Source organism: Leopardus geoffroyi, chromosome C2 (assembly GCF_018350155.1).
Source record: "Leopardus geoffroyi isolate Oge1 chromosome C2, O.geoffroyi_Oge1_pat1.0, whole genome shotgun sequence".
Lineage (NCBI taxonomy): Eukaryota > Metazoa > Chordata > Mammalia > Carnivora > Felidae > Leopardus > Leopardus geoffroyi.
Genome location: NC_059333.1, coordinates 77,026,288 through 77,050,387, shown reverse-complemented (window position 1 = coordinate 77,050,387; position 24,100 = coordinate 77,026,288). Strand labels below are relative to the sequence as shown.

Here is a 24,100-nt window from a genome sequence, read left to right as displayed (position 1 = left end):
GTCTCAAAGTTTTAGTTGCCTTATCTGTTTTTTGGAGAAAATATTTACTGGGTTTGTGATTACGGTTAACTGAAGAAATGGATATGAAAACATTCTGTGAAATGCGGTGCTATACATTCAAGCTCTTGATAATATTATTGTTCAAGTTGCCCTGTAATACTTTTACTTTTAACCTTCTTCCAGACCGTTGTTCCTGTGAGTCCTTATCCCTCTGCCTAGAGTTTCCTTCTACGCTATCCAAATATAGTGTGGTTTTTACACCCCCCACCCCCACCAGGCCTAGGTCAAGTACTCATTCTCTCTTGAGTCTACCCTACTTCATTTCTGTGATTTCTTCAACCCACTTTGAACTACTTATTTCCTTAAGCAAAATGTTTCATTCTTTGTGTTAATTTACTCATTTTCTCTCAGGAAAAGACTGGTGGCTGGCTGATCTCAGTATTTTGGGGGGATCCTTACACATAGGAGATACTCCAGAAAACTTGTCAGACTATCTGACAGCTTGTGCCCAGGGGGCAAACTGACCTGAGTTAACTGGACTAATGACACTAGAGTAAGAGCTATGATTATTTGCATTCATTCACTGAGGTAGGAATAGAGGACTAGGAATAAGTCAGTTTTACTTTTTGTTGTATGATTTTTTCCCCCATTTCTCAAATTTTTGTAGGTTGATTGGCGTTAAGGTTAAGTCAAGGCCTGAACATACAACAGTCTCCTTTGGAGGCAGTGATCTTACCTATTTATGAATTAATTTTAGTTATGTAAGACTATGCTAATGTGTGCACATTTTCCAGGAATGTTATATAGTGTCATTTTGTCACTGTTACTAGAAGTGTTGGGTTCTGTTCAGAATTTTTATGTTTACTATTTTCTCTCTAGATTTATTTTGATATAAAGGGAGCAAGGGTCTTATGAAGCTTTACCTAAACAGAGCAAACATAGAATGTGTTTTTAAAGTTCTTGATTATAAGGGGAGATAATTGTGAAGAATCTGAAAGTTTTGAGTTGGAGACTAAGATGGATGTACAGATTGCAAACTTGAAATGGTTTATGATCAAAAGAGGGTGGAAAAGCATGAGCAAGAGTCAACTCAAGAGTGTTCTGCTTTGGGCATGGATATACTCTATTGTACTTATTTTGGAATTGTTTTCTAACTTAGGGCACACTGTTTAGTCTCTTTCAGTTTCATATGGTACATAGGAGTTAACGCTGCTTTAAAAATGGGCAGTGCTGCAAAAAATAAATTTATACTTGTAGGCAGCCATTTTTTCAAATGTTTAAAAAATTGCCCAAATAATTTCGACTTCTTAAAAACCCTGTGAGGCAAGTGAATCCTCTAGAATAGAAAGGATTTGGATAACTTGTTTTCCTATTCACAGGTGCAGGCTGTCCCTGATTTTCTTTCAGTTCTCTGCAGGGTAATTGCATGTAGAAGGTCCTGAAGCTAGTTTCAGTAGCATTGCTGAGAGAAATCCCAGGCATTTAGGAACACATTCTAGTTGAACTTAACATTTGGTGATTTAAAAAAAAAAAAATAAATAATAATCTTGATTTATTTTTGAAAGAGAGAGAGAGAGCAAGTGGGGGAGCAACAGAGAGGGAAGGAGACATCGGATCCAAAGCAGGCCCCAGGCACTGAGCTGTTATACAGAGCCCAATGTGGGGCTCAAACTCACAATCTGTGAGTTCATGACCTGAGCCGAAGTTGGATGCTTAACTGACTGAGCCACCCAGGTGCCCCTGAAACATTTGGTGATCTTTAAGAAGCCTTCTGAATATGGAGCGTGCTCACTTTTCCAGGCTGTACTGTGGTCATCTGGCCTCACTTAAGCCTTTTAGTAAATGACACAGTTCACATTTGTATTCATTGGACAGTAAGTGACTGATAACATGGTCTCATTTTACCCTGATACTAAAGGCTCTGAGAGAACTGCTAGTTAAAACAGGAAAAGACTACTTTTTTTTTTTTTATAAGGCACCAGATTGAGTGGAAGGTTATTTTAAGATTTATTGGTGGTTTAAGCTACTATACAGATGAATAAAAGCAGATGTTTGCCATTTTGTATGGTAGAAATAGTTAAACAATCAACAACGTTGAAGAACGCAGTATTTGGTGCAGGAGAGAACACAACAGTCATCCTATAGGGTAGTCTTTTTTACAGGCTGTGATTTTCACATTTTAGATGATGTGTTGGTGTCCAAGATACAAATGTATATGAGTTACCCTGAATCAACTATATTTTATGCAACCCTATGTCTTAAGTTGGATGAATTCTTAGAGATAATTTGTACTGTTTCCTTACAGGTCAGGACACTGAGGTTCTGATTGGGAAAGTGACTTGTCAGAGGTCACTTGGTGAGTGGGTGACAGAACCAGAACTAAAATTCTGACAGATATCTGGAATTAAGAACAGAGCTCTTTGTACTTTAATTTGCGTGTTCCTTATATGCTACAGTAAAGCCATATTTCTATAAATTGGGCAAGAAATATCCACATTTCTTATAGGAAAGATACCAAAATGGCATGTGGATTTGGCAGAAAGCTTTCACTAGAGCAACTCAAAGAATAGAAATTAGGAAAATCCGTCTAGTTTTAGGCATTCACTGTTTTTAATCTACGTGTGAAGGTGTTTATATTTTGACTGGCTATACTTCTATTCAGTGGTCTACCCTCCTATCATTCTTGATGTTGATTAAACTGTAATTACATGACTTTCTCATATAATTCTACTTTTCTTTCTAACTCTGGACATTCAGTTGAAAAGAAAAGTTTGAAGTGATGGAGCTTATTAAACATTTCAGACATACTGATTTTCCTTTAACTTAGGTCCACAATGTGTATAGGAAACATATTCTCCCACAGTTGGACATAAGAGGTTAGAAAGAGCTATAGAAATGTAGTAACTGTTAACAAAAAAGAAATGTAGTAACTGTTGACTATTTTAATTCTTTGGTAGAAGAAGAGGAAGTAGTGTTTGCATATTCTGTTATGGATTCTATACTAGACAAGTGACTAGATCTGTGTTAATCAGTGACTTAGTTAGGGGGCCTGACTAGAAGAAATACTTAGTAGAACATAACTAATTGTAATAATTCATTAATTCTGATGATGCCAATAATAATAGGTTCCACTTCTTGAATTTCCTTTTATTGAGTGACAGATGTATTCCTTGACCCTTCACTTATCTAATTTATTTCTCAAGAAATCCATTCTCATTTTACAGGGAGGAACCTGAAGCTCAGAGATTAAATAACTTGCCCAAAGTCTTGTAGCTGTTAAGCAGTATTTGAATCCTGATGTATATAGCTCCTGTTTGTTTGTTTTTTTTCTCTTTCTGAAACACTTTTTAAATAGTAGGACAAATCCAAAGCCGGATAATGTTGTCACTTCATATACCCGGTTTATTTTTGTAATTATTGAAGACATCTCAGCTTCCTCCTTATTGGAATTTGCCTCCAAGCTTTGGTTTGTGCTTCTTTCGTCCTGTGCCACTAGCTGAGTTTCCAGCTTTCTTTGGAATAGAGAACCATCCAAAGTTCACATCTAACTTAAATACCACTAAAGTGAATAGAAATTTTTCTCAAAAAAAAAAGAAAAAAATAGGGGCGTTTGGGTGGCTCAGTCAATTAAGCGCCAGGCTCAGCTCAGGTCATGATCTCATGGTTCGTGGGTTCCAGCCCCATATTGGGCTCTGTGCTGACAGGTCAGAGCCTGGAGCCTGCTTCAGATTCTGTGTCTCCCCGCCTCTCTCTGCCCCTCACTCACTCGTGCTCTGTCTCTGTCTCTGTCTCTTTCTCTCAAAAACAAATAAACATTAAAAAAAGATTAAAATAATAACAAAAATAAAACAAACAAAAAAAATAACCTGTATGATGAACTTCATAGAGAGCCAAAGTGATTGACAGAGTCACTTCTTAAACTCCTTGCACAACTCCCTGGTGTCAACATAGGAGTTCTCCATGTGTGCTTTGAAATATAGGCTGACTTCTTCTAGTTTACTGGTGGATTGCTTCCTTCTTCTGTGTAGACTGTATTTCTAGGAAATCTGATTTTAATGTAAGCTTACTTATAATCAGGAAGATAAATCTCCTCAACTTCTGGGGAGGCATTCTCCTAGATTCTAAGAAAGTACCCATGATCTCAAGATATCTTATAGAAAAACACATTTCTAGTGGGTAAACATGACCAATAATTGAGCATATGGCAGCATATCAGAGTAGAATTCCAAAAATCTCAAGATTTACCCATTTGTTTTTTATTCATACTTTTAGATTTATATAATTCAAGATTACTGGAAATGTTGTAGACTTCTGGCAGATGGTTACCAGAGTGAAAGTGTGAGTAGTACAATTTGCTTTAAAGGAGCAAGATTCTAAGAGAATCTTTTTACCATGTCTACTTAATCCCATGACCACTACTTGAAATAAAGTTTTGGGGGGCAATTTTGAGTATTACTCTTGATTTCTTGAAATTGAAATGTGTTTACTAATCCTAATAGGAAAAAAATGCTAAAGTATCTACTTGCAGAAGAGAAGTTGAAAGTGGAAATATCTGACTCAAGGGTAAACAGAATGTGCAGTAGCTAGTACTTAAGGAAACTCTTCTTGTCATATGAAGCCAATAAACCAAAATGGTTTTCTGTCCTTGGTGTAAACTTGTACTTAAGCTGGGTTGGATGTGATCTTTTGGGTTTTAATGGGCATGACTGGGTTTATCCTACAGGGGTTTAAGGAGATGGGTGGCTTTTCTTTCTAGGCTAAGGCAAACAGAGAAACCAACACCATTTGAGGGCTGCCAAACCATCTGAGGGCTTGTTTAAGTGCCAGGAAAAGTGCCATTCAAATATTGGAACAAGAGAAGGTCGGAGTTTCTTTAGGGATACGTGCAATCAAAATAAAAGCAATAAATTCTTACAGTCTAGATATTCTTACTGGAAATTGGCTTTGAAAAAAAAAAAAAAAAAACCCTGTCTGCTACTGTTTATCTAAGGGTATTTAAGTATTTTGGGTATTTTGAGGACTGTTTGTGGTTATCAAGGTTCTTTTGTTTTCTGCATAGAAAGTCTGACTATCTCCATCAAAATAATTTGTGAATATGTATTTTTAAATATATACATTTCCTGCAGTACTCAAGTCCTTAACAGTGGTCGTTATCACTCTGTCATTTCAGGTGAGCAAACGTAAGTTATATTACTTTGTTCGGGATTATTCATCTAGTGAGTGTTAGAGCCAGGACTGTAATCAAAGTGAGAGTACTCTTGGTTACACCATACAGTATCCTTATGCAGTGAGTATTCACTGAGTACCAGTGTTCTGTGTAGTGTATTGGAGAAAACACTGTGTAAAGAGTTTCATCGTTTTCTAAGTGTAACTTTGCTAGTCTTTTTATGGTCAAATATGAAATTTTATAAATCCATTTAAAAAGTAAACTGAATCATTTTAAAGCAGGAGTTATTTCTTTTAAATCATTTTTATGATATCAAAAGTAATTATTTATTTAGCTGCTGTGTAAATTCATATATTCCTGAATTGTTCTGAAGTGGAGCACCCATGTAAAATGCAATTGTTCTTTAAGGAATTCACCAAAGATAGTAAACTTAGGAGAATCATCTCCATTTTTGATGAGTTTTATTTTCAAGGTCATTTGAGATTCACAGGTACACATTGGCTAATCAGAATGCAGAGTTCTTCAGTAAGTGTTTGGTAAGTAAGTATTAGCGATCTGGTGGGTTTATTCAGTAGCAGGTGTATTTCCCAGAATTTAATTGCTTTAACTGTATTTAAAATCAGTTCACTTGCCTTTCTAAGTGGAGCTTTGCTCCTTTGTTTCTGTGACTATATGTGCACAGTTGCTGTGGAGCAACTTTTGATTCTTTCACTCTGGTGAAGTTAGCAAAACTACCATCGCTTTAGGACTAAAGAAAAAGAAACAGGTGAAATACCACACAGGAATTTTGAAGATAAATCAGTGGTTAACACAAAACCAATAATATATTCAAAACCGTTTCTTGTCCATACTGGTAAAGTAAGTTACATCTGTTGGCCTAAAATACTATGTGTGTGTGCCTGTGTGTGCTCATACACACATACACAAATAATTGAAATGGCTTTAAATGCTACTGAGTAGTCTAGTTGTCTAAATTATCAGTAACGTATCTATCACACTGTGATTATTGTTTAGAGCAGTGCTGTCCAATAGAACTTGTCTGATGGTGGAAATGTTCTATATTCCACACTGTCCAAAATGGTAGGCATCAACCCCATATGGCTATTTAGCCCTGAAAATGTGGCTTGTGAGACTGAGGAACTGAATTTTCAAAATTTAATTTTAGTTAATTTGAAGAAATTGCTACATATGAGTAATGGCTACCATTTATATTGTGGGGAAAAACAAATTGTGACCCTGGTGGATGGAATAATAATGATGAATCAATAGAACATACAAATTTGGTCTAGTTTAAGGCAATCTTTTCTTTTTTTTTTTTTTTTTTCAACGTTTATTTATTTTTGGGACAGAGAGAGACAGAGCATGAACGGGGGAGGGGCAGAGAGAGAGGGAGACACAGAATTGGAAACAGGCTCCAGGCTCTGAGCCAGCGGCCCAGAACCTGACGCGGGGCTCGAACTCACGGACCGTGAGATCGTGACCTGGCTGAAGTCGGACGCTTAACCGACTGCGCCACCCAGGCGCCCCTAAGGCAATCTTTTCTAACATCTGTTCCAATATTGGATGTTGTAGATGTACATCATATGGAGTTTTGAAGGGTCTTACTCGTGGTCACTTGGTAGGACTGCAAGGACAGAAAGAACCCAAGCGCCAGTTTGTTGGGAACTCAGATGAAGTGACCTCTAGGTTGAGCTCATTTTGAGATTAAGGGATGCTTCTTGAGAAGAAAGGAAGCTCAGTTTCAGGGATTTGTGTTGGTATCTAGATCTGCATTTTCTGAAAATAGATAAAGTCTGAGTTGTCACTTTTCTAGAGCAACTTTTTTTGTTATTGCCAACACAGAAAAGTTTGGCTTCAGAGTACCAATCCACAAAGTTGATGCCTGCAAACCCAGAAAGCTTGTGAGATTGTGTTTGTGGGGTTTTTATCCTTTATGGTAACTTGAGTCAGATACTTCCTTATGGAAAGCTTTATGTGACAGTTCTACCAGGATGAGTCAATACTGCCCTGTTTCCGCCCTGCCACCTCCTCCCTCCCCCCACCCATGTTTTCACTATTCCTCTCACCCTCAATCTTTTGCTCTGTCAAATGGAAATTCCTGACTCAGCCATTTTCACTTTTCCAAGAAGTTACCCAGTTACTCTGTGGTCTCTGATAATGATGTAGATGGTGTGTGATATTAAAGTAGTACTTCTGATTTGGTGACTTACATTATCTCAGCATTTTCAGAACCCACTTGCCTGCAATCTAGTGTGTCTGTGGTTAGCTATAATATACCTACTTGCCAAACTAGTGGTTTGGGTTACTGGGCTTTTCATTTAACTTCGAATTTGGGGGATTAGAAAAAAAAAATAACTCAGGAACCTATTTTAATAAATTGCATCAGAGTGAAATGTTGGAATTATATTAATTGTTTTGTTTTTTAAAATGTCTCCTTACTGTGCTCAGTCTTGTGCTTTTGTTGAAGATGTGTGTGCGTGTAGGCACACGTTTAAAACTCATACTTGAACTATTGATGATGTCCATTATGTAACTTAGTGCTTCCTATTTAAGTTCCAGCATGACAACAGTTTAGTTGCATATTTGCTGCTAGTAAAACATTTCTATCCAGTGACGAACTGGTGTTATTTCTTTTTTTAGGTCATGAAAACTGAGCAACTTTTCATATTTCCCTGCTTGCTTTGGTTTTCAGGAAGATCAGATACAAATTTGGGGACTTATATGGACTTTATTTTTGCTAGCATACTTTTTCCCTTAATAACAATAACAAAAAACTTTCATTCTCAAATGACTCAGGACACTAACTCCAAGATTCTGAAAATTCCTATCGGCACCTTAGCATACATTGCATTCTATGCTTCCAAATGCCACATTCATCTTATGCATCCTGCTGGGTTATTTAGCTTAACATGTATAACCTCATCTATATTGTCATTTTTCATAGCCTTGGGGTCTCATCTTGGAAATACCACTTCTTTGACTATGTGATCCTTGGCATTGTTATTCCAACTCTCCAAGCCATCATTTCTTCAGAAATTGAATGATAATGTTTAATTGTGGTGTAAAGCGACCAACAGTTGACCACCTGCCTGAATGGACCACCTTTATAGATATTCTAGGATTCTTTCAGCTTCTATCTATTACTATACATATATTATAATATATCCAAAATTTGGGGGATGGAAGCAGAAACCCTTTACTGTCATTTTAGGTAATGTCGGTAGACATGCAGCTCCTTAGCCTTTTTCAGGTGTGCTGGAAGGTGAGGATGGCTCACACCTGCAAAAAATGCAATTTTTCACGGTATGTCATTTGTATTAATCACCATTTTTCTTAGGAGCCCTCATTTCCACATTTATTTGAAAATCATTATCTCAGGCACTGGGATAAATGTTGGAGAGAAAATGATCCATAATATTTTTCCTGCCTTTCAAGGATCTTGAATGTATGCTGGGGAAACAGATGGGTAAATTAATTATAATATGATTAGTGCTACTGTACTATATTTACTATATGCTGTGAAATCACTGGGGGAAATATAGCATAGGTAAATCTGCTGGGTGTGTGAGAGTCCATTGTGATGATTTTGGTTTTATTCTATAAGATTGGATTAGTAGAGAAATGACATTAGAATGAGGGTTTGAAGACTGATTATGATTTTTTTAGATAGTGGAGAGGTGCCTCAGGTAGATAGAACAGGTTTGTGCCCTGCCCCCAGTGTGTGTAATGGTGACTAAGCTTCCTTCAACTTGCAGGATGCTCCCATTCTCTGTGTCCCATCCCCACACCAACCAACTAAAACATAAACAAAACCCAGTAACCATAAAAATCCCCAAATAGTTGAAACATTGGTTAATGGTATTTGACTTAATCACTTGTACAAAGTGTGGATGAAAGTGTTTGTCTTTCAGAAAGGAATTGTAGAAGCCTGTGTGCATTTTTCAGGTAGTTTAGTAAGGGGGGGGTGGTAATAATTCTACTAAAGATAAATATTCCAGAAACGTGGATCTGATTTAATGATATTATGCGTCTCTTATCAGAAGGATCCTCTATCTTCCAGACAGATGGAATAACCATAGTATATGGGATAGAACGGGGGATTTGGAGACTTGATCAGAATAATAGCCCTGCCATTGACTACTTCGACTAGGAACAAAGTAAATGAGGATGGAAGGCCTGTGTCATTTACTAGTGTTTTGTGAGCCCAAATTAGGTGCCACTCTCCTTCTTCTGTCATACTGTACTTGGATTTTGTTAATTTCAACAGGATGGACATCTAGGACATTAAAAGTCAGAGAAGGAGCAAAAGTTTCAGTTACCCTTTATTCCCTAGTAAATTAATTGTTCAGACATTACTGAGATCTTATTCCCATTGTTTCAATTTCCTGCCTGATTGGGAAGTTTCAGTTGTCAGAGTGGTCAGTGATTCAAAGCTATGTATGCTATTTTAGGACTCATAATTGGGGCAGATGGTTACGAGAGTGTCCATAGTCCATAACTGAGCATACCTAAGAAGCTCCCGAGCTGACGGTGGTAGTAATGGGGGGTGAGGGTTGGTTTTGGTGTTGTTATTAGTGATGGTGATATTGATATCCTCTTGGTCCCTATATACGTAAAATTTGTTGGGGATGAAAATGTCCAGGACTTGGCATTAGGATGATAGCTGTTCATAGTTTTTCCTGCATTCTGTTCTCTTTTACTCAGGCAGTTTTATTAGAGCTTTAAATAAAGAAAAGAGACCCTTCTTTAATAAATTAGGGAGACATTCCTTTTGAGGGGCAACAAACAAAGGCATAGGGGTTTACACATGTTATTTCTTTGTACAAATTGTCTTTAACATCTCTTGGACACATTATTCTGAAATTTATTAATACTCTCTTTGCAAATGGAGAAAATCTCATTGATACTGGATGGAGAGTAGGGGAGATGGGGCAAGCTGGTTAGATCCCAAAGGGAAATTTTCCTTGGAATTTTCCACCATTGTCACACACAGCTTAAGGTTTTTCTTGCACATCACCCAGGAAACACTGTGAAATGAAAAGAACTTTTTATTGCCCTTGTTTTTCAGAATTGAATACAGGCTGACTGTGATTGCCAGAGACTTATTCTTGGGAGACAGTGAGACGAAATAAACAATATCCCCCATTTTATTGCTCTATTTGGGGCCCTGGAACCCACCTTCTGAGCACATGTGCCATCCTTACCCTAAATTCTGTTGTATCCACAATTTCAAACAACCTAATGCATATTTGTTTTATTTTATTTACTATTTAATAATATCAACTCTTTTCTTAGGTAGTGAAATATAGACTCATTACTTCTTCCAGGTTTGGTTTCCAATTCATTTGTTCATTTGTTGGGCAATCTTGGTCAAGTCACTTTATTTCTCTGAGCCTTAGTTTTCTCATAAATAAAATGAGAATATTGGTAAAACCTTTACCTTCAGGTAATTAGGAGGATTGTATATGAAAGTGCATTGTAATCAATAAAGTGCTGTATCAATGTCAACTGTGGCTGCCTGTCATTACCAAACTTTTCAACATAGAATATGTGTCTGGAACATCATCCTCATTCATAGAGGCTGTTTTCGTGTGTACAGAACAAAGGAAAACAAGTATCATCCCTGTTCTCAAATCAATGAATATGTATTCCATCTGTTGCTAATAGCATTCACACAAAAGTAGGATAATTCACAAATTATACCAGGACATAAAAGGCAGTACAGACACAGGTTGAAAGAAATAGTTGCTAGTGAATGTATTATTAATCCAGGCATTTGTATGTGGGTGGAAGCTTATAAAGACTGAGTCATAGGAATTGTATTTTCAGAAAGTTTGGGGTGTGAGTACAAGGACAGAAGGGGAATGACTTCTTCACTCTTCTGGTTTGGGAGAGTTAATTGCCTCCCCATCTAGAATGCCTACTACCTCTGCCCATAGGAATTTTAACCTTCTTTTGAAATTCATTCTGTATGTTAGCTACTTTAAGGTTTCTTGATATCTCTGAGTCACTGCTATTACTTACAACTACCTCCAGTTCATAGCAAGCACATTTCCTCCATTATTTATGCCTTCAAAGAGTTTTCTGTAGCTCTTTATAGCATTTATCAAATTATATTACGTTTATGTACCTTTCTGTCATCTCTACTTTCGTGATGGCTTGGAAATGACTTATTTATCGCAAGAGAGCTCAGCAAATGTTTGTTGAATGAATGCGTTTACTAGGTACATACTATGTCATTTGTGTATTTAGGGGGATCCACAAATGAATGAAAATCACCTTTTTCTTCAAGGAAAATGGATGGGGGGAGAATGTGTGTGTGTGTGTGTGTGTGTGTGTGTGTGTGTACACACACACACACATATATATATTTTTCAAATATATATCCTACTTCCTATTTCTGAAATTTGCTTGGTTTAATGTAAACTAAATCATTGTATACTTATATGTATATATATGGATTAAAAAACACTAAAACTATTTCATTTAGTGGGAATGGAGAAGGTTTCTAGTTTTTATTTAAATGATATCTGAAAGTTTTACAAGTCTCTGTAATGCTGTTGTAACAACAGAGCTTAATTCTATTTATAAAATTGTTTTCTTCTTTTGGCTATGGAACTTTCACTGTTTTTTGACTTTATTGGCCAGTGTTTCTTCATTTCTTTTTCAATTAATGAATATCTATTGAAGTCTCATTACATGCTACATCCAGTGCATATAGAATTGTGTGGAAGGTACAGAGATTAGTCCCACAAGGTCCCTGCCCTGAAGAGTTTGCAACTGGTCACGGAGACAGCTGTCTATTTGCGTTGAAGGATAAAATGTGTTTCTTTCTGTTGATGCTCTTCAAAAGCAAGGAGGTAGAGTTGCATGATTAGTTTTCAAAACAGACTTAGCTACCATGCCTTAATTTTGGGGAAAATGTTTGGGGTCAGAGGGAGGAGGCTTACAGGACCATTGAAGTTTGGATGGGAATGGAGAGGAATGATGGAATGGCTCTAATGGCAAGATCAGCTTGAAATTTGAGTGAGTGAAAGTGAACATGGGAGGGACGAAGTCTGAGAAGTGGGAGGGTAGGCATTCAGGGTCCAATGATACAGCTTAAGTGTGCCTGCAGGGAAAGGTGGTGATATGAATTGATGCTGTTTATCCTCGTATACTGCTTATACTGTTTACTTCAAAGTAGAGTAGATTAGGGAAGGAGCAAAGATCCAGGCTCTGAATTTGGCCTGGCTGTGAAATGTTTTCTGTAATTCCCAGTCTGGTTACTGATTTACAAAGGTGGCTGGATGTGTGGTTGTTTTCCAGCTTGTGTTAAGAGTCATGATGCAGAGTGTACAGAGGCACATCTAGAAAGGAACTAGAGTGGATGCAGAAGAAACTGGAGTGAACACGTAATACTTGGCATAAATGAGATCATGCATTTGGAAGTTCTCAGTAAACTCTGAAATGCTAACTCGGTGTATTGACAATACAATTCTGTGTATGAGTGTGTGCACTTCCTTTAGTCATTGAAGATCTTCTAGATTCTCTTCTCACTCAAACCCTAACCCATATGTGCTGTAAGAAGATTTAGGATCAAATAACAATGATACTTCATTCTTGCTGGTTAAATACTAAGAAGTCACTGAGAAGAGTCATTGTTATGGTAACCAGTAATTCATAAACTCCTTGCACCTGCTATGATCTTTATGTTTATGGTTCAGCAGCATATGCTATTGATGGAATTAAAGATGTGGATTTAAAAAGAAAAAGTTTGTGTTGTAGAATTTTAAAATGCAGTGTGTAAAAAATTACAAAAAAACAAAAGAAATACAGAAAACCCAGGGTGCCTGGGTGGCTCAGTCAGTTGAGCGTCTGACTTTGGCTCAGGTCATGATCTCACAGCTCCTGATTTCGAGCCCTGCATCGGGCCCTGTGCTGACAGCTCAGAGCCTGGAGCCTGCTTCGGATTCTGTGTCTCCCTCTCTCTGCCCCTCTCCTGCTCATGCTCTGTCTCTTTCTGTCTCAAAAATAAATAAACATTAAAAAAATGTAAAAAAAAAAAAAAAAAAAAGAAATACATAAACCCATGATCCTGCCACCCAAATTTAATAGATGTTAATATTTGCCTTATTTGCTTTAGTCTTCTCTGTTTTGTTTGTAAATCAATAGAACATCTGATATAGTGAAGGCACTCCTGCTCTTTGACTCTCTTTGTAGATGAGCACGATTCAATTCTAAATTCAGTTTGTGTCAGTGCTGTATATTAAAAACATATTTTTATTACAGGTGTATGCATCCATAAACATTATGTTTTAATGTTGCACTGACTAAAACAAAAATATAAAATTATTGCAGTTCTTCACATGGTTATCCACATGGAAACCTGCAATAATTTTATAATCTTTTATTCAGTATGACCTTAAACATGTATAAAATATATTGTTTGTCATAACTTTCTGCCTTGGTAACATAAATTGAAGTGGCTTTTAAGTTTTTTTGACCATAATCTGCAGGGTGTTGTATGTTTTACAGTGTAACCTAATACATATATACAGCTGTGTGTGTGTGTGTGTGTGTGTGTGTGTGTACACGTATGTGTGAGTTTTGTGTGAGTAAAACTGAAAAAGTTTCTCCATTCCATGGTTTCCTCGACTGTGTGTTTTACTCTGTTTTCTAGCCTATTCATTTCTAGACTTAGTAAATTGATTTTATGACCTAACAATAGGTTGACATCCATGATTGGAAAAATATTAATCTCAACAATTAATCTAATCTTATCTAAAATTAATACGGGACATTAGTATACAGACATAAGCCTTTGCAGTATAGTAAAAGTGCTTCAAATAATAAATGCTAATAAAATAGCATTCTTCTGCACAAGATTTGATTACATTCATTTTGTCTAATTCATTCTGAATATTTGTTTTCTGTGAACTAAATCCATACATGTCTTAGCCATTTGACCAATTAATATTAATTCACTAGGCATGTTAGGGAGTGCATGTTAGTCAGTATAGAATATCTCCTTTCAGTCTGTTGTGACCTCTTGGTTTGCCTGGAATCCCAGAGGGCTGTCATGGTGTCAGGAAAGGAAGGCGCTCTTGCTGGCTCAGATACTGACTTCTAACCTTGTCACCAACAAACTGTATATAGTCTTGATAACTCTTTTCTTCCGTCTGGCCCTCATTTTCCTCACCTATTAATCGAATGAGTTAATTAGCTCATCTTGAAAGCACTTTCATTCTGTGAAACATAGGGTAGCTAGGACCTGGGCCACAAAGTTGTTAGAATTTGCTGAGAATATATCAGATGTAAAAGAACAGGACTTTCTCCTGGAATTATAAGTTTTGCAGTTGCAAGAAGTAAGCAGGCCATATGTTGTTTAAATGGTTCTTGGGCAGAAATGATTCCCCAATTGTAAAACCATTTCAGAGTAAGCTTAATGTCTCTAAGATCTACCTACTTTTTTATTGTGTTATTTCTCAGGGACAGGGCTGGCTATGTCAATGTATATGTATGTGAGCATATATAAGTGCTAAGAATGGCAAAAGCTTGTTTCTTTATTCCATTTCAGTTAAATGTCTTCATAGGCAAATTCAAAGCTGCAGAAAGAAATCTATAAACTCTGGTAACTTTACAGGACAGTTTCATGAGTCCTACATGTTGTAGTAGTTTGTGGCTTTAGGGAATTTTCCTTTTTCATGTGAGTTACATGTTTGGAATAGAGTAAGAACATATCACCTAAATTACATGTCCTTCATACAAACAAAAGGCACATTTCATGGTAAGAGTTCTTTATGAGTATTGTTTTGTGTATGTTTGTTTTAAGAAACAGGAGTTTAAATTGCAGTTTGGGGTGGACCTTGGAGACCATCTCTTCCCATTTGCTCCTAAAAAGATGGGCCAGAGAATGTTCTTGCCTGAATCTCCAAATCGAGGTGACAGTAGGGGCAGGTTCCTGTATCCTCTAAGCTTCCCATATCCTTTTGGTATGCAGATTATTTTTAGGAAGCTCTACATTTACTGAGACCTAGGGGAGCTAGTTCTAACTCCTGTCTGAGGGTGTGGTCCCATTAAAGAAGTGATTATCCTGAAATAGAAATCTGTTCCTACCCGAGGGACTAATAAAGGTGTGTTTTTCCTTAGGGGCAGCAGGATAGATGTAAGTCTCTGGGAGAGGATTCCCTCAACCCTAGATGGTTGAGGCAAAGGCTAGATTTCTTTTAACTCCTCTGACTATGCAAGAACTCAGCTTTCTCTTAGCTAACAGTATGCAGAAAGTTCTTGTCTCTTGTATTATGGCCACAATACTTGCCCTCTCTTTTCAGATGTGGATTAGAATTTCTGGACCTATGGGGCACCTGGGTGGCTCAGTTGTTTGAATGTCTGACTTTGGCTCAGGTCATGATCTTGTGGTTCATGAGTTCGAACCCCACATTGGGCTTGATGCCGTCAGCCTGTCAGCACAGAGCCTGCTTTGAATCCTCTGCCTCCCCTCCCCTGCTTGCACTCTCCCATAAATAAATAAATAAAAAAAAAATTTCTGGACTTATGGGTTCTGATTCTGTGGTTAATATCCTTAGGCCAGAGACCAGAGCTAACCATTACTTTGTGATACCCTGTGCTTGGCACTGAGCAGGTACTGTGGATGATTGTGAATGAAGACTTTGTATTAACTAGTCACTATTTTGCACTGCATGTTATAAAGCTGATAATCCTAAAATAGTAGAATTGATTTTTGAAGTAAACAAAATTCTTTTTTTTAAACATATTAAAATACTACCATTGAACTTTCTTGTCTGCTTTTCCTCCTTCATCCTCTGCAGTGTGCCGAGATTTTGCTGTCTTAGAGGACCACACCCTGGCCCACAGCCTGCAAGAACAAGAGAGTAAGTAATGGCCCTCATTATGTTCCTTCTGTTTTCTTTTTTAGTAGTAGCTTGAGGCAGGTTTCTTTGGGTGAGGCAGGGAGAGAGAACAGAGTCACCAGGCCTACTTTCCATCAGTCCTGAGGGATTTATCTAGGCAAGTGCCACCTGGGTGGAAAATGAAGTTCTGGGTATTTTAAGATGTGACAGCTGCCAGGGATTAGGAGACTTTGGGTATATGGGAGGAAAAGTGGGGCGTGAACCTTTCCCTTGCCTTAGTATTGTTAGGAGGGAGATACTATCTGGCATCTGTTCTTCCCCTAGAAGAGGGGCCTGAACATCTTTGCAGACATTGGAAGTATCTAGGTTGTAGCCTTTTCTCAATATTTATGTAGGTAATTATGGAAACTAAACCTAAGTTATGTGTGTTACACAGAAGTACGTATTTGCAAATATGTAATTTGGGAATCATTAATTCATGTGTCAATATAAAAAGTAAGTATTGAAAATGTTTATAAGTAGAGTGACAGTTTGTGGAGCAGAAGGAGCCCTGGCCTTGGTTTTAGAGTATTGGTGTGGAAATCCTGTCACTGCCGCTGTTTTGCCATGTGACCAGGGGCAAGTTACTTAACCTTTCTGATTCTCATTTTACTTAATGGAAAGAGAAGAGGAATAATTCCTTTGCCGCCTGTTATATAGCATTTTTGAAAGCATAAAATGAAGTCATGGATGTGAAGCTCTTTTTAATGGAAAAACCCTTCTTAAGTTATCCTGAGGCGTATTATTAACCAGACGAAACATTGTGATTCCTCTCTTCAATCTCTCCGTCCAGTTGAACATCATTTGGCCTCGAATATTCAGCGGAACCGTTTGGTCCAGCATGATCTCCAGGTGGCTAAGCAGCTTCAGGAGGAAGATCTGAAAGCTCAGGCTCAGCTCCAGAAGCGCTACAAAGACCTGTGAGGATTTGGGGGCGGGCGGGAGGCAGGCTGGGACTGGTTTTCTCTGTGGAGCCAGCAACCAGGGCAGGGAAGAAGACTGTGTGTCTGTCCCTCTCATGCCTGTCACTGTTAGATTACAAATCCTATAGTGGCTAGCCCACAGTTTTCTTTGGTCTGAATTTTTTGTTGTTGTTGGAATACTTCATAGGTTTGGGGACAAGTGGATTCTGGTATGACTCTCAGCACATTTAACTGTTGGACTTTGAGCATTTCGATCCACCTCTCTGAGTCTGTATTCCTTCCCTATAGCACGTGGAAAATAATCTCTGTTCCCTTTGCCTCATAGGTTGGTTGGGGGATCCAGTGAAATACTGGATATCAAAGAACTTTATGAGTTGTATTGGATTCCTTTACTCTTGCGTGGTTGATGTTTGCTGCTCTTATTTTCCTTGAAACTCTTTTGCTTTTCAGGGAGAGGCAGGATCTTCTGGAAAGCTCTGAAATACACACTCAGTTCTCTTTATAACTTCAGCATCTGACAGACATTCTTTCCTCAGTCTCCTCCTGTAATAGTTCGGTAAATGGAAAGATCATATCCAAGGTCTCTTCCAGCACGATGACTTACTTTTCTTCCACTGTTTTAAAAGCTCAGAGGGTGCATTTCTTATTTGAGAGTGACCCCTGTATCTAAATCTCTGTGTAATCCCCTATATCTAAATGGTGGATTTAACCACAAGGTATTGTTTTGAGGGGAAAGGGTAGAGGGAGAAGTAAAGGGCCCCCACAGTTTACTGTAGTTCATGTTCAAATAAACAGGAAAGCCTATCATTTTTGCTGTCTTTGAGGAAGGGTTTTCCTTTCTGGTTTATTATTTGTAGAGAGAACTTTAGTCATCCTTTTGTTCAGCTTCCTTATTTTGTAAATAAACACTCTTACTGACTCTTGCTATACCTGTCACCATGAAAGGCGCTGGAGACCACAGGTAGGAATAAAATATAGCTGTTGCCTTTAAGAGCCTCAGAATAAAACTCTGAGGCTTTTGAAATCTACAGAGACTGGTGTAAGCCACAGAGAATTAAATAATTTGGCCAATGAAGAAAGGAGAGACTGGGAAAACCATTCTAACACAGGTGATGTATTTAATCTGAGCCTTGATGGTTAAATTAGAAGTTCATAGTGCTAGCTGAAGGAAACCATTCTAGCCAGAGGGAGTAATAGGGAAGGGAAGAGGTTAAAGAACCTGGAATCTCATGGTAGCTACAAGATGTTCAGTATTGCTGGAGTGTAGTGTGTGATTAAGGGCATGGGTTAGGGCATGAGGCCAGAAAAGTAGTCAAAAACTGGACCAAAAGTTATGCTTTTAGGAATTTAGATTTTGTAGATGTTATGTTATAAACAACAGAGAACCATTGAAAGAGTTTTAGATTTTCATTTTGGGATCTACTCTGGGGGATGGGTAGATAAAGGATTGTAGGGGACAAGATTGAAGACAGCTTTGAAGTGGTCAAATTAAGAGATGACAAGGCTTGATTGGAGGGTAATGCTCATGGAATAAGAAGAGAGAGATTTGAGAGGTGTGGAGGTTTGGGGTCATAACCAGAGTTAAGATGAGAGCCAGAGGGGCGCCTGGGTGGCTCAACCCTCCAGCTCTTGATTTCATTTCAGGTAGGTCATGATCTCACAGGTTTGTAAATTCGAGCCCCACGTCAGCCTCTGCACTGACAGTGTGGAGCCTGCTTGGGATTCTCTCTTCCCCCCCCCTCTCTGTCCCTCCTCTGTTCTCTCTGTCTCTCTCAAAATAAATAAACAAAACAAAATACCCCCAGAAACAAAACAAAAAGATAAGAGCCAGAGCTAGAGTATTCTAGAGTTCTAAATCATTGCCTTTTACATTATTCACAGTGCTTTGCTATCAAGGGCAGTTCTGAGGCTGGTGCAGAAGTTTAAGACCCTGAATTAGGGTAATGATAGTATAATGAGATTATTCAGAGATTATTGAGATAAAACTCTAAATATAAATGAGGATTCAGAGAGTAATGGATTATAGGTCTTAAATTAGAAGAGAGCCAGATATTCTCTTTCTGCCTGGGACTTCAGGCTTTTGGAGGTACTCCTAGCTGAAATAAGTGGTTAGAAAGGAAGTTTTTCTGATTGTCACACGCTAGCAGTTTTGACAGTTGCACCTCACTGGCTGGATGAAATGCTGTGAATATTAATGAACTGGAAGCTCTTACTCACTCTGCATCCTGGGGCCCCCGTCCACTATCAGGCTTGCCCATTGTTGACTACCCCTTTCTCACATGATTTTGCTTCCTCAGGATTTTGTGTAATTGTCTGCGTGAACTCGATCTTGTCCTTCATGGAAATATGATTGGAAGTGATTATCCTCAGCTTAAACCTCACTTCTTTATTTTCTGTACTAGGGAGGACATCTGTGTCACTTGTAACCTTTAACATTTCATTTAGATTTGCCTTCTCTGCTGGGCTTCTTCTTTTTCCCATCTATTATTATCTTGCATGTAATTAATATTTCCTAACTCCTGTACAGATTTTACCTGAGTTTGAGAGATCCAACTAGAGAAGTCTTTGAAAATTAGGAACATGATTTTGTGTATGATTCTTTTTTTTTTTTAAGACTTTTTTTTTTAAGTATTTTTTTTAACGTTTATTTATTTTTGAGACAGAGAGAAACGTATGATTCTTAATTATTAGAAGTAAGTGAATGAAAAGAGGATATATAAATAAAAATTATTTTGAGTAGATTTTGTTTCTTTTCAATTCTTTGGTTTGAGTGGTTAAGAGTTCTAAAATATTAGACCTATAAGATTAAGTCATTAAGTCCAAATACTTTTATAGCTGATAAATTGACAAGAGAGGGCATGGCTCACTGACTCTCAGTGGCAGGACCAGAAATCAGGTCTGCAGCTACCTTGTCCAGTGTTTTTCCTACTGATTCTAGGAGAGTCTTGCCATCCCTTACCTGTGCTCTCTTACTTCCTCTTCCTTCCTTTCTGTTTTGTATCGGCATAACACGTGCGTACACGGCCACGTCTCTGTCCACCTGTACCTGCCTGTCTCCAAGCATGTTGGAAGTGACCGTTTCTGTATACAAATGAGGATAATTTCTGCCTCTCAGTTTCGTTGGAAGAGAGAGTATGGGCTTTAATTCCTTAATCACAGTTCAGATTATTGCCCTCCCTCCCCAACACTTTCCAGTTTACAAAATGCTGTTTGTTAAACATGGAATAGCCAACCAAGAATGAGATTCATTGAGAGTTTTAAGTTCACTCGGTAGAGAGAGAATGAGAGGGAGAATGAGAGAGAGAATGAGAGGGAGAATGAGAATGTTTGTTTAGCAAGAAAACTCCCTCTGTAAGTCACAACTGTAATTTCATTCCAACCTCTTCTTAAGTCGTAAACCCTAAGCATGTTTACGGTCATCCTTCCTAGCTAACAGTTGTGTGTAAAGTTTGGCTTTCCAGAGGTATCAGGTTCTGGAGTTTGAAGCTGCCTATTGACTTTTCTTGACCTGAATCTAGAAGACATGCACTTGTACCCATCTCTGAGATATCCAGTTCTTTTTTGTTTGCATTGCTGTTTTAGAGGTGATCTATTTTGCCCACCAAAATCATCCTCTTGGTTCTTCTTCCAAAAAGGATTGTGAGCCTTGACTGCAAAGTGAAGATTTACTCATGTTTGTATCCTCAGTGTCTGAGCATGGTGTCTGTACTATAGCAGGTGTTAAATTTAAGTCCCTGTTCAGTACATGAATGCCAAAACAAGGCAAACTATGGTAGCAGCAGTATTGCAGCATTCACGTTTCTCAGGGATCTGAGTTTTAAGAAAATTGGCAGCAGCCAGAGAGGTGTCTACTGGGAACTGAAGCTGCACGGTATTTTAAGTATTAGTGAAACTGAAAAACACATCTAATTTAAACTCTTATAAAAATCATTTTAAAGTCATACCATCACTTCTAGGAGACCAGAGTGACATCTAGTGATTTGTATATTTGTGGACATTAATCTGATAGTTTATGTTTCCTTTGCAAGATCTTGAGAAAGCATGCCTGTCTGTGGAGTGGCCCCAGTATGGTGAGGTGATAAGAGAATTTAGAAAAGGCCTGGGACTTTCCATTGTAGTGTCTGGGGATCAGATTCTGGTTCTGCCACTTGTGTTCTCTGTGCTCTTAGGGAAATGCTGTCACTACTCTGGACCCCAGCTTTTTTATCTGTAACATGTGACAATATCCACCTCTTTGCATCATTATTGTGAGGATTAAGTGAGATAAAGATTTGCACGGGTTCATAGTATTCAGTAAATTGTATTTTTAAGAAAATTTATTTATTATTTATTCATACTACTTTCACCTTTGTTTTTTAGTGAACAACAAGACTGTGAAATTGCTCAGGAAATCCAGGAGAAGCTGGCTATTGAGGCCGAGAGACGACGCATTCAGGAGAAGAAAGATGAGGTACAACTAAGATAATGCCCCTCCACCCCAGCCCTGAGGAAGGGCTGCCTTCTGTATTCATGGACTAAATGCAGGGTTGCCGGATGGGCAGCAGAACTCTCCTCTTTGGTGGTGCATAGTCCAAGTGTTGCCCTCCATGGACCACTGTTTATTGCCCCTCGATAACCTAAGTGAACTCTTCTTAAAGATGATGCTAATTCAACGTAAGAGGTGAATTAGATTCCTTGGGCTGCTTTAACAATCACCACAGACTTGATGTGGTTAAAACAGCAGAAATAGAGTCTCTCACAGTTCTGGAGGCCAGGAATCCAAAATCAAGGTTTTGGTGGGTCCCAGCTGCCTATTGGGAAAGATGCTTCTTTGCCTCTCCCTAGCTTCTGCTGGCTCCTGACAATCATTGGCATTTCTTAGAGTGTCACTGGATCACTTCAGTCTCTGCCTCTGTGGTCGGATGGCCTTCTTCCCATGTCTTTGTGTCCTCTTGTTTTCTTAAAAGGAAACCAGTCATTGGATTGGGGACCCACCCTCATCTAGTATGATTTTCTCTTAACTAATTACATCTGTAAAGACCCTATTTTTGAATAAGGTCATATTCTGAGGTTCTTAGTAGAAATTACTTTTTGGGGGCACTATTCAAACCATACAGGGTGTTTGTTTGTGGGTTATTCGTGCAGTCTTGAGAGAGGGAGAGCAGACCTGTGTGTGGTCTGAACACAAGTCAGGGCGTGTCAATCGTGAGAGGCCAGGGGCCACCAGTGCTCTCACTCTTTGCTGTTCATGGCTTCACTCTCCTGTGATGCGCTGCCTCAAGGAACTAATCAGTTTAATTCTGTATATATTTTTAAATTGTATTGTTTTTAAACTTGAAAATGACTACAAGTAGCAGCAGTGTTTTTTGGTAAGGAGACTTGAATTTGCATTTAACTATTTCCTTTGTTTTACACTTTTAGCCTTTCTTACAAACAATTCCTTTTCAGCATGTATTGATTCTTTTCTTCTTTCAAACCAGCTGTGCTGTTCTTGGCCACAGACTGAAGAAAATGATTTAGAGTTTTAATAGGAGGATGGCCATATGATTTATTGTATGTATACTCACATATTCTTCTAGGTTCAAGGGGGGCTATTAATAATTACATAAGCTGGGCCTGCCTTGGGTAAACCAGCACACGGAATCACCCTGTTAAATAGTTGGGATGAGGACCATCAGTCAAGCAGTCTGCATATACTGCTGCTCCCACTGAGCCATCCTTGTCCCTCTAAGACTCCTTGTTCAGTGCCAGGTGAGCGGGAGACATCTGCTATGTGTGTATTTAGCTGTTTCTTTAAGAAACAAACCATGATCATGTGATAATCAGAACTGCAAGTAAGCATTAGGATTTGCTTTTTATCCTTCCTGTTATCAACACAGGAACTCTTTCTTCCTGCAGGATGTGTTACTCTGTGTAGTCAAGACTTAGCTTTGGGGATGAAATTGGGAACTGAAAGAAGTGATTATATTTTCTGAACAGGAAAGCTTCTATTTTAAAAAAATAACAGAGTAATGAAGTTGGCTTCTTATAAATGCTACTGGTGTCCTGTGATCTCCCCCCCCCCCCCCCGCCCCCAACCATTCAAGAAAAACAGGATAGAAAGAGAAACCAAAGCACTTTATTTAGGCGTGTAGAATCTAAACAGCAATCACAATAAATAGTCTCGTGGTAATACTGTATAAAGTAAGCAGTGTAGTGATTGACTCTGTTCTTCAGATGAAGAAATTAAGACTTAAGGAAGTCAGTGACTGGTCTCCAGCTATAATAAAGATGACCGAGAAATATCTGTACAGTTCAGGTTCCCTGACTGACTGCTTCTGACACGGATGTCCTGTGACACAACAGAAAACATGGAGATTTTCGAGTTAGGCTGCTCTGAGTTTGAATCTTAGCTCTTTAATGTCTAGCTGTGGCTTTCAGCATTTTACTTACCCAGGTAGAACCTTAGGTTCCGAAATGGAGAAGTCATGATAATTGCACATACACTAGAGGGCTGTTGTGAGGTTTAATGCCTTTGGTGCATATTAACTTAGCTTCTTACATACTAAGTCAATTTCTTTTCTTTTTGCTTTCTTGCCTAGTGTTTCCCCACCATTCTGCCCCTTATAACAGCTCTGATTTCTATACAGAAAGAGATGTGTGCTAAATTAGAAAGGGGGAAAAATAAACAGGCTCAAGTGTATTTCAGTCTGGTGTGATCTGAGCCAAGAGTTTTCTTGCTTTTACACATCTCCCAGCTACCTTGCCCTCCTCTGTTGTTTGACCTACAGAAATGGTCCTATTCCCCAGTGCTGTCAGAGACTGAATGAGAAGTGCAGCTGTGGAGATTTAGTGAGACTAGCCTTAAAAGCTCCATTCAGACTCTTTGACTTTTCAGCTGATGCTTTAGATCAGAATATGCCTACCGTGTGGAGATGTTTTCTTACCTGAAGATAGGGCTCTCAGCTGACTGGTATGGTATTAATATTAAATGCACAAAATTTGCATTAGTAAAGTTTGTCATTGAAGAATGTATGATAATACATATTTGTTTATTTTAGTCCACGGTGCCTCACAGAGGACACTGAGATGACATAATAGTGGGAATTTTTCTGGCCAACTTTTGAAAAAAACATCATTGCCTGTTACTCGTGAACTGA

At 38.4% G+C, this 24,100-nt stretch overlaps 1 protein-coding gene across 2 annotated transcripts in view; it reads left to right on the top strand.

Moving 5' to 3' along the window:
- The window catches only part of CCDC50 (coiled-coil domain containing 50), a 66,779-nt gene that overhangs the window by 11,301 nt on the left and 31,378 nt on the right, over positions 1-24,100 (top strand). For both annotated transcript variants that reach the window (XM_045502590.1, XM_045502589.1), the window contains exons 2-4: positions 15,979-16,041; positions 16,853-16,979; positions 21,342-21,432. In XM_045502590.1, the coding sequence (XP_045358546.1) occupies positions 15,979-16,041; positions 16,853-16,979; positions 21,342-21,432 (281 nt within the window). The remainder of the gene's footprint in view (positions 1-15,978; positions 16,042-16,852; positions 16,980-21,341; positions 21,433-24,100) is intronic.